This window comes from Leuresthes tenuis, unplaced genomic scaffold (assembly GCF_036924035.1).
Source record: "Leuresthes tenuis unplaced genomic scaffold, fLeuTen1.0.hap1 SCAF_9, whole genome shotgun sequence".
Lineage (NCBI taxonomy): Eukaryota > Metazoa > Chordata > Actinopteri > Atheriniformes > Atherinopsidae > Leuresthes > Leuresthes tenuis.
Window position 1 is genome coordinate 35559266 of NW_027325363.1, and position 10760 is coordinate 35570025.

The 10760-nt window shown below is 43.2% G+C and overlaps 1 protein-coding gene across 1 annotated transcript; it reads left to right on the plus strand.

The window, feature by feature from the left end:
- Positions 1-507: 507 nt before the first annotated feature.
- Positions 508-8361, plus strand: tbx2b (T-box transcription factor 2b). Its single transcript, XM_072393160.1, has 7 exons — positions 508-1428; positions 2226-2493; positions 3739-3885; positions 5013-5089; positions 5216-5385; positions 6039-6622; positions 6994-8361. The coding sequence occupies exons 1-7, from the start codon at positions 1070-1072 to the stop codon at positions 7441-7443; spliced, it is 2055 nt and encodes a 684-aa protein (XP_072249261.1). The 5' UTR covers positions 508-1069; the 3' UTR covers positions 7444-8361.
- Positions 8362-10760: the final 2399 nt, after the last annotated feature.

Below are 10760 nucleotides of genomic sequence, written 5' to 3' on the forward strand. Positions count from 1 at the left end.
GTGTCTGTTCCAGCCTTAGTGCGCTGCCGCTGCGGCTGCTGCTGTTTTCCCGTCAGCTCCATCAAGAAATTGCACAGATAAATGGTTCTCGTCGGGGGACGCCGGGACTGTTTGAGACTGAAGTCAGTACACAGAATTAACGCAGCCGGGACTAGTGTTAGGCAAATCCAGCCTAAGCATGAAAACAGCCGATAGAATGACTACAATGTCTGTTATTATAAAGAGCGACAGAGAGAGCAGCAGCTCTTTGAAATTAATCTTTCCGGAATGCCGAGGGGAAAACTTAGAGTCGTGGAATTACTGTTGGGAGTTGTTCTCAAAGACAATGGCTTAATGTGAAGAAGTTGAGCTGTTCCTCTGTGTAAAGGTGAGTATTTAGACAGTAAGTCTATGGACAGGTTGGCTTCTCCGGAGGCTACATTGTATAAACGCAAGCCGAGAGAGGTGATGCCTCCACCGGCCAAGAACTGAGGGCTGACCCGGTGTTTGGCTTGGAAATGGGGGTGGGATTTCCCGATCTTTCCTGTCATTGGTTAATATTTTATTCTGTTGACATGTTTTCTTACTGCTAATGCTTCCGACACCTTCCTGCTGCCCCCCTCCTCTCCGAGAGTCTGGCCGGAGCTGTCAGAACCACGCCTATAGGGGCCCACAATTGGTCCAGAAAGCGTAAAATCAGCAATCAAAGGGGCTTGGTTCATTAGTGTTGGGGATGGAGGCAGGAAGGACATGTGAGATAGTAACAGATCTGCAGTGAACGGGGCCACATCTCTCCAGTCAGGGTGGGATGACTGAAGCAGAGAAACAGCTTATTTCTGTGAGAGGCATACAGCGCAGCCGGGCTTTGCCGTCACAGCGCGGCTTCCACTGAACAACTCAGCGGAGCGGCCGAAGGAAAAGCACATCAGCAGCTACTCTGGGCTATTTTCTTCACCCTGCAAACACGTTGTGTGTTTGACAAGAAGCCACACTCAGAAATTACCTGATCGTGAGGCGCGGACCTACGCTGATTGGGGGGAGATACCACTGAAATATCCATTGTTTCACTTCGGTTTTTGTGGATGCACCGATGAGAGATCCAGTTTTTACAGGGACTGCAATGGCTTATCACCCTTTCCACGCACATCGGCCGACCGACTTCCCCATGTCCGCCTTTCTAGCGGCCGCGCAGCCTTCATTCTTCCCGGCACTCAGCCTGCCTCCAGGAGCTCTCACCAAGCCCATCCCGGACCACGGCCTGGCCGGGGCGGCGGAGGCTGGGCTCCACCCGGCCCTCAGCCACCATCAGGCGGCTCATCTCCGCAGCATGAAAAGCCTGGAGCCCGAGGAGGAAGTGGAAGACGACCCAAAAGTAACACTGGAAGCCAAGGATCTTTGGGACCAGTTTCATAAACTCGGGACGGAGATGGTTATTACTAAGTCTGGAAGGTAAGACTTACTGAGAATTCTATTCCATTTATGGATGCACCAAGAATAGCCCTTTAACAAGCAAAGAAGTTTAAAAGCACAAAAAACCAACATTTATTCCAGTATTAAACGGCTGCCTGCGCGTTAGGCCTTTGCCACTCGGTGCTTATTTCCTCACAGATTATTTGTCTGGTCCACTATTAATCACCAGGCTACAACACAGTAGTTAACACGATACATTTACCAGGAATTATACACAATGTGTTTTTTTTGTTTTTTAACTTAGTTACAGAACCAGTTCCATGTTTGGGAGGCCAGTCGATAAATGTTGTATTTTGAAATATTTATAATTTACTCGCTCAGAGATCAAAGTGCATATTTGGGATATTTGGAGGGGGAATGTGTTTAGAGCTGTTATCAGCTTTTATCTCTTAAACTGCATTCTGTGGAGACGGCAGAGCTTCTGGATTTTATAAACAGTCTGTCACTTCAAAAAGCAGGGATGTGAAGAGTTGTGGTCATAAATATACTGCTCAGTTTTGTAGAGGAAGATTTGGACAACACGCATACACACTCAGGCGGATAGACAGCACCACAGACACACTATAGCCTTTTTCTGTCTTTCTCTTGCCTAATTGCACAAGAGGAGAAAAATCAGACAATTCTAATATTCCCGGCGCGTTTTTTCCTGCGACCTTTTGTACTTCTTATTTCAGAATTTGTTCACGTGCTGCGGAATAATCGGATGTTGTATTTTATTGTTTTATAATCGTTCTCGAATCGCAGCGAGTTGACTTCTTGTGTGTTTCTTTTTGCAGGAGGATGTTTCCTCCGTTCAAAGTACGAATTAACGGGCTCGATAAAAAAGCCAAATACATCCTGCTGATGGACATCGTGGCGGCGGATGACTGCCGCTACAAGTTCCACAACTCCCGCTGGATGGTGGCTGGCAAGGCTGACCCGGAGATGCCTAAGAGGATGTATATCCACCCGGATAGTCCGGCCACCGGAGAGCAGTGGATGGCTAAGCCTGTTGCTTTCCATAAACTCAAACTGACCAACAACATCTCGGACAAACACGGATTTGTAAGTACAGCAAGAGTTTTGATTCCCTCTAAGCCGAGCAGAGTTTTTTTGTGTTCGGTACAAGTTTTATTAGGAGAGAGGGTAGTTGAAGCAAGATCATGATCAGGAACATGTATAATCGGTGGAAATAGAGTGTAAAAGGTGAACTGGATTCAATCCATCTGCAGCTGGGAATCTCAAAGTAAGTTGTGTGAACGTGAGAGAAAATTCATTTTTCTGCAATTAAATACTGTAAAATTCTGCAAATATAAAAAAAATCTTTATATCAAAATACAAACATGCGGGTAATGATGAGTTACATTTAGATCCGAAGCTGTTAACACTTTGTCCCACTTAACTTCGCACCTTCTCTGACATGCCGACCAGCTTGCAGCGCAATATTATCACGCTGCACTTTTCTGCTCCTGTCTTCAAACCTCGTATAAAAATCTGGTCAAAGCTGTCTGCACTGCACCACCTCAGGACCTGTGGGCTACGGCTTGGTGTCCTCCTCACTGTGGAGGGGGGAAAACATCAAATCTGAGCTGAATGTTTGCAAGGCTGAGGGTTAAGTCTGAGTGTGAATGGCAGCCGACTGACGTCCCCTCCAGTCTGTAACCTCATAATATGATATAGTAGAGTACAGTATGCACTCTTTCCCCCATATTCACTATTATGTTACCCGTCCAATAATATGCACAATGCTAAAATATATATATATATATATAATGTCTGACAAAGTTGATACAGAAGGTGCTTTCCACTGAGAAAAAAATCAACATTTCCATATGAGCCTGAATAATTTGCCAGAAGGGATTATTTCTGCATGCTGCTCCTGTCTTTAAGTTTTGCAGTTCATACTTTTTTTCTGGATTTAACAGAATTTAGCATAATAATTGTCGTTCAATGTATATTTTGTATTATTGCAGTTTATTCCCTTAAACTGTAATTTCAGATTTGTATTTTTTTTCATGTGAAGTTGATAGCTTTTTATTGATCAAATCTGACTGATTGATTGAATTTATTTCTTCTTTTTTGTCACACTGTGGTTCTGATGCTTTATGGCACCATGTGTGTTCTGGTCAGGTTTTCCTTTTCCCTTTCGTTGTAATTACAAACCACACTGCTCACACAGCATAGCTTCAATAACTACGCGCTAGATGATCCGAAGGATTTTACATTGTGTCCATATTTCACTTGAGTAACAGATACCGACATGCTGTGATATTTACTCCAAAGCTGTGCGTTTTGTGTGTGTTGGTCCAGACCATCCTGAACTCCATGCACAAGTACCAGCCCCGGTTCCACATAGTGCGGGCCAACGACATTCTGAAGCTTCCCTACAGCACATTTCGAACATACGTCTTTCCAGAGACGGAGTTTGTGGCTGTGACCGCATATCAGAACGACAAGGTGAGTCACTCTTCACTCTCCCCTGACGGCCTCTAATATGGCTGCTATAGTTTGCATAATAAATGTTCAACATGCGTCCCCTCCCCCGCCACCAAATCCCGAAGACTTAATCTGATTTTGTAGGTCGCCTAATTTCTCTGCCGAGGACTCCCATGTCCCACTTAATTTTAGAATATGCCGCTTTGCTTGGATTTGTAACAGGAATATCTCACTATAGATTTATATGGGTTATTGTGATTTGACGTGTGAGCTATTATAGTCTATTACAAAGAAGGAAAATGAATAAATACGGCTAATAAATGGTGGCGATTGTGTTTGTTATGTTGTATCAATTGTGACGGATTTGCCTTCTTTAGTTGTTTTATCGTTAAATTTAAGATTCCCCCGGTGTCTTTCTTTTTGATCTCAAGGAATATGATAAAATACAATATATTTTAATCCAGAATAAATGTATTCGGTGGCATTATTACAAGCCTCTTTCTGTATCTTTTTCCAAAGTGGCGGCTAATTGGGGTTTGTGTCCAGGAGGCAGGAGTTTCGTTGTTGTTGCAAAGGTTTATGGCAAAGAGTCACCATCGATTAGAGGGCATTTAAAAGGCTGGTCACCCGGCTGACAGAATGGACAGATGCTGCAAGACACTCTCTCTACTCAAATTGGAAATGCCTGAAGCATGTTGTTGTGGGGCCACAGAGGGCCTCAGGAGCCCAGAGCCACGCAGACCTTTTCCGGCTCTGTGCCCCTACATGGAACCTCACTGGCCTCGTCCACAAAATGACAAAAGTGATTCAAACCGCATTAGTAATTATTAATATGATAGTCATCTGTGCATATACTGCACCCTCTGCCTTTCTTTCGGAGGTTTGTGTGGCCCCGTGGAGAATTATTTTGTGGTAAAATTTCCCTCCTGGGGCCGATGAGAATAACGCCCCATCTTTATACTTTTATTAATAATGCAAATCCGAGGCCAGTGGTGGCTTCTGCCCAACAAGCTGGTTGTATGTGTTAATCCAAACACATTGTTTTCCTAAATAGGCCGGTAGCAGACAATGGACACACAGGATAAGCTTTGTGTTTTTAATGTGCTTCCATACCACTAAAATTCTTCGTGTCTTTGCATTTTGGACAGATAACACAGCTGAAGATTGACAATAATCCTTTTGCCAAGGGATTCAGAGACACGGGGAACGGGAGGAGGGAGAAAAGGTACCAAACTGTCTGGCATCTGCAAAATTCTTGTGTGCGTGCACGTGCGTGCATGTGTGTCCACTTTACTTTTCTCCAGTGACTACAACGCCTACAATTATTATTATTGTTGTTGTTGTTTTTCAGGAAGCAGCTGACTATGCCGTCACTGCGGATGTACGAAGACCAGTGCAAGGCGGATCGAGAAGGCGCGGATTCGGACGCTTCATCCAGTGAGCCTCTAGCCAGCAGGGACGCTGTCAACTCCCCGCTGGGTGCCGGTACCAGCCCGCTCAGGTTCAGCAGGCCCAGTCGGGGTGAGATATATTCCTGTTCTTAGGTGGAGGGCCAAATAGAAAAGCGTAGAAAAGGGACTTAATCATGTTGTATGATCATGATACACAAGCTTAATCTCAGCCTTTATCAACCATGAGATGGTTTTGGGATAATCACTGATATATTAGCCTAATGTTTTCTTTTAGGTAGTAATATATTGAAATAAGTTTGATGGAGGAAAGTACACCTCTGCAGAAATTGTATAATTATAATAGTAGTAATAATGATTATTATGGGATTATTTTAGAATGCATAGCAGTAAGGTGCAACCTTGATAAAATCAAGTTACTTTGTATTTGTACTAGTTTATTTATATCACACCTGTCAACTATCAGCTAGAAGTCTCTACACCACCATTCATTTACTCAGTTCTTGTTAGATGTCAGATGTCGGCAGCGAAATTTGCAAAAAGAATTTCATGTAAGAATTCCCCTCCTAATGTTTATCCAATTTATTTGACAATATTTTTGTAGGTTAAAAGATATTTGATATCCAGGATACATTTCATACATTTTACTTCACAATGAATTACGATATATTTCAAATATGCTGTGTGGATTTACAAGTTAAAAAGATGTTTCAAGTTTTTGTGAAGGTTGGTGCTTACAACTCTTTCAACATTTTGCCATTTTAGATGAGAAAACATGTACTGACAGTGAGCCGGAGCTGGAGCATCATGATGAGCACTGCACAGGCTCCAACAGCCCAGGAACTGAGCCTGTGTCCCCCTACAGCTCCAGGTGTGAGGAGCGTGTGAGGGAAAGGCCAACTGCCGAAAAGAAAGACGACTCCATATTCAGTATAAGGAACCTTGAGAAGGACAAAGTGGAGAGCAGGCACAGGAAGGACACCACAAACACGTTGACAAAGGACTCAGATGCTGGGGGAATAAGTGCCAGTAAAGACACTTTCTCCCCTCTAGTGGTCCAAACCGAGAGCCCTTCGCACTTCAGTCCAGGTCACTTGCAAAGCCTGGCTCTGTCTGGTCTTCATAGTCAGCAGTTCTTTAACCCTCTGAACACCGGATCGCCACTGTTGTTTCACCCTGGGCAATTTGCAATGGCCCCCGGAGCTTTTTCTGCTATGGGCATGGGGCATCTATTGGCCTCTGTATCCGGAGCAAGTGGTTTGGAAAATGGCAGCCTCTCTGCCCAAGGCACAGGAGGAACTCCTAACCCCTTCCCCTTTCATCTGTCTCAGCATATGCTTGCCTCTCAGGTAAGGAAGGTCATTCAGTCAGAAAATGATTTGACATGCCTTTACACCTGTAGAACAGGATTTACTTAGGACCATAACTGGTTGTATTAACATCTTCAAATGCAGATCTGTACATAGCATAGGTTAACCTGGCATAACCTGGCAGAACTGGGTCTTATCCTCTCTTTACAATAGGCATGATCAGTAAAGTTAAAATGAAGTGATTTGCTGCATGTAGCAAGTGGACATTCTGTGTATTGACAGAAAAAGATTAGAATTTCATTTCAAATCCAGTCCCCAAAATCAATTATTTAATCTGTACAATAAGGAGATTATTTGATATATTGATATGTACATATGTGGTTCTAAGTTTTTCCTTTTACATTCTGCAGGGCATCCCCATGCCTCCATTTGGAGGTCTTTTCCCGTACCCCTACACCTACATGGCAGCAGCAGCAGCTGCGGCCTCGGCCTCAGCTCTACCAGCTACCAGCACCTCCAGCCCACTCTCTAGGAACCCCTTCTTGGGCTCGTCTCGGCCCCGCCTCCGCTTCAACCCCTACCAGCTCCCTGTGTCACTGCCCCAGAGCTCCAGCCTGCTCACCACAAGCCTGCCTGGCAGCCTCAGTTTGGGCTCAGAATCTTCCAAACCTGGCAGCAGGGAGACCAGTCCAGCCCCAGAGCACCACAGCAATCACAAGACAGGAGGATCGAGTGGAGGGGTTGCATCTCCCAAAAACTCCATAAAAGACTCTGTAAATGAATTGCAGAGCATCCAGAGACTGGTGAGCGGCCTGGAGGGCCAAAGGGAACCCTCCCCAAATGCAGACTCACCCAAGTGATTAAGACTTTGTGTTTGAGACGAAGACTTGTCTTCAATAGGTTACCAGAGGACTAGAAATGCATTTGTCCTGTATAGCACATCACAGAGACTGAGATAAGGGTTTGACTGAAGATGGTTGATGAAGGCTGGTTACAGATATTTTTTGGAACAAAGCTACAGGTAGAAAAAAGTATAATCAGTGTAATTATATTTAACCCTTTTCTTAAAATTCACAAATACTGAAGGCTTCCCTCAGAGCTGATCTATTTAACAGTGGAAAGCTTGTAGGGCAGTTTTTCCATCATCACCAGACATAGATCCCTCCCCTGAATCCTAATGTTTTTAGGGGTAGCAGCTCTTGAAGTCAGGCATTACCTTCCTTCTACCCACGCCAGGTACTCTCTGGAATACTTTGATTACTACATTGATTAAATTCATTTCCAAACAGAAAAAAAAATGAATAAGTGCGAAAATGTTCAGAGAACAAATTCTATGGAGACAATAAGATTCCAAACAAGTGGAATACATTGTTTGATTAAAATAGAATCATTTTTAAAAAAAAGAACCGCTTGTGTTCGGAATATATATAAATAGTGTAACAGCGACAAAGAGGTGAAAAACTAGATAAATAAAACTTAATCACAGAGGCCTTGTACTGGCCACACTGAGCCCGCAGCTCCTCGGAGTGCGCGGCGCCCTGCTGAAAATATGCGCTGAGTTTGGTTCACTTAAAGCATCCAAGTCCGTTTGAAAGCAAAGCCGAGCCTTGAACAGGAGCCCCATCACGCCGACAGACAGGTCTAATTATTCAAAAGGGATGGAAGGTGAACGTTCCGTCTGACACAGAAAGAACCGCTTATCATTTCATGCCAGAAATATTCTCTCTGAACTATTTATGTAATTAAAATTTTCTGTAAATAAAGCTATGATCCAAGAATATGCAATCGGTATTAATTTATTCAGTGCTGTATATTTGCGTGTATATATTTGGAATTGAACTTTTCTCCCACCTTGACCCCTCCTCCCCCCGTTTTACATGAGCATATACTGTAAATTGAAGCTATTTAGCGCTTGTTGGTTTGAAAAAACTGTATAAGGCACCGCAGATTTCTTTTTTAGGAGACGTGTGTGCCATGTTTTTGTCCACAACAACAAATACAGAGGAACAGAGTAGAGCTCCACTTGGATTAAAAAACACCTCAGGTTATTTCACTCCAGTCAGGAGATATTCAAAGCAATTCCTCTTATGGGCGCATCTTTCATATCTACTCATAAATATATTTAAAGATGGACGTATCTTGTTTATGCTGGTTGTCCGGGTATTTTTCTATTTTTTTTCTTTTCTTTTGTGCTTTTTGTTTGTCTGTTTTGTTTTCGATTGTCTCACAATTTCAATAAAAAATCGTTGAGCTCAATGCTTGTATCATCATGATTGCCATTATTTTTATTCTAGCTTTCTAATCTAATCAGAGCTGAAATTTACAGAGCATTTTTAACAAAGTTTCGGCCCATTTACACACACGCACACACACACTTACATGTTGACAGGTGGGTCAGCAGCGCCCTCTGTCGGTCAAATCTAGGAAAACAGATTCTGCATGTGGTTAGTTGAATTTGACAAGAAAATAGATCTGGGTTGAGTTTACATGATAGGCTATTAGAAATAAGCCTGAATCTAAATCTAAATTGTGGTGAGACTTACTGGTCGGAGTTCTACATCAAGGCTGCAGCTCTGAATATGAGAACTGATTATTATTGTTGTTATCATTATTATTTTTTATCATGGTGTTTTCCCCTGGGTCAAAGTGTGCTCGTTTTGCAGGGACAGCATGAGTATGATTTGAATGCGTTTATCTTTTTGTATTCGTGTAAAAAAGCCTGTGTCCTGCATGCTCATCTCGGTCTATTTTCAGCATGTTCTCGGTCACCGTCAATCAGCATTTCCTTGAGTATTGTGTGCCCGTCTGTATTTTTAGAAAGAGTCGAGTAAAGTGAGTAGGCTATATATAGGAAGCCTTGTCTTCTCTGCTCACACACATCCTTTGTGTGTTTTCATTTTCACATCGGCGCTAACATTAAGTTTGGATTTTGTTAGAGCGTTCGACATCTCACCAAGTTTTAGAGTGAACAAGCGGATGTAACCAGTTTCAATTTGGCGAGGCTTCTAAGGTTCTTTTACAATTAATTTGAAGTTTTTCCTTTCCAATCCTGGGGTTTACTTCAGATCTGAAGTGTGCGTTGAAGTCTATATGAGAGCATGACGCAGCAGCACTGGTGTGTGTGTGTGTGTGTGTATGTGTGTCTCGGTTTAAAGGGTTAAGCAGGGGGACTTTAGGGTAGCAGACAGCCTTTTGTCCGGGACACGGCGCCTGTCGCCTGCCTGCCGGCCACAGCCTCCACACCGCTCCGCTTCCTAATTAGAGAGCCCACCCTTCGCCTCCCTCTCCTCCTCCCCTTCGTCTTCATTTTCTTTTCTTTCTGCAGCGACAGTCACAAAATTCTCATTCTATTACGGGGGCCATTGTTGCCACTCTGTTATCTTCAATTAACAAGGGGAGCAACTCGACCTCGCGCTATGGGAGAAAAAAGTATTTGTCTAAATCAATCAGTCAATGAGTGATCAATAGACTCCTGTGGAGGCCCCGTGGATCATAACTAATGACTGGTGACGGCGTGGGGTAAAAAGGCCAAGATTATTCACAACTTTGTTAAATGATCAGTGCAGGTCAGTGTTGCTGTTTCTGTTTTTGGAGGCCAACAGGATAAGCTGTGCACTTCATTCCAACACAGGACACAAGCTGCACCTTTCCTTGGTCGGACTGTGAAACCTAAAGAGTCCAGAGGGCTGTCCGTCACCTTCTATCGGCTCTTCTTATCTACAGGTCCGTAGGAGGTGTTTCAGAGCCTGCTGGGATCTGGTCTCACATCAGTCAACATGCCCCAGATAACACAAAAATTCAGCTGCATCTGGGTTGAAGGTTCATTATATAATGTGGCGACAGTAGTAGTATATAACCATGTAACCTTGTATTGACAAAATAAAAATATTGCACCCGTCGGTTATTCTTCAAAATAATAACTGAGCTAATCTTTCCCATACAACAGATACATTTAAATATAGTTATGTTTTGCTTTTACACACTTTGAATTGGTTGAATTTTCAATGTGATACCAGAATGTGAGCAGTGATTAATAAATAACGCTAAATCACACGCGCGCGCGCACACACACGTATAGTCATTTTTACTCCTTTTTTCAGAGTTCAGATCCTTGTTAAAATGATTGAATTTAATCTCTGAAATATTGTTCCACCACAGCATTTGTTTTATGGTTTAC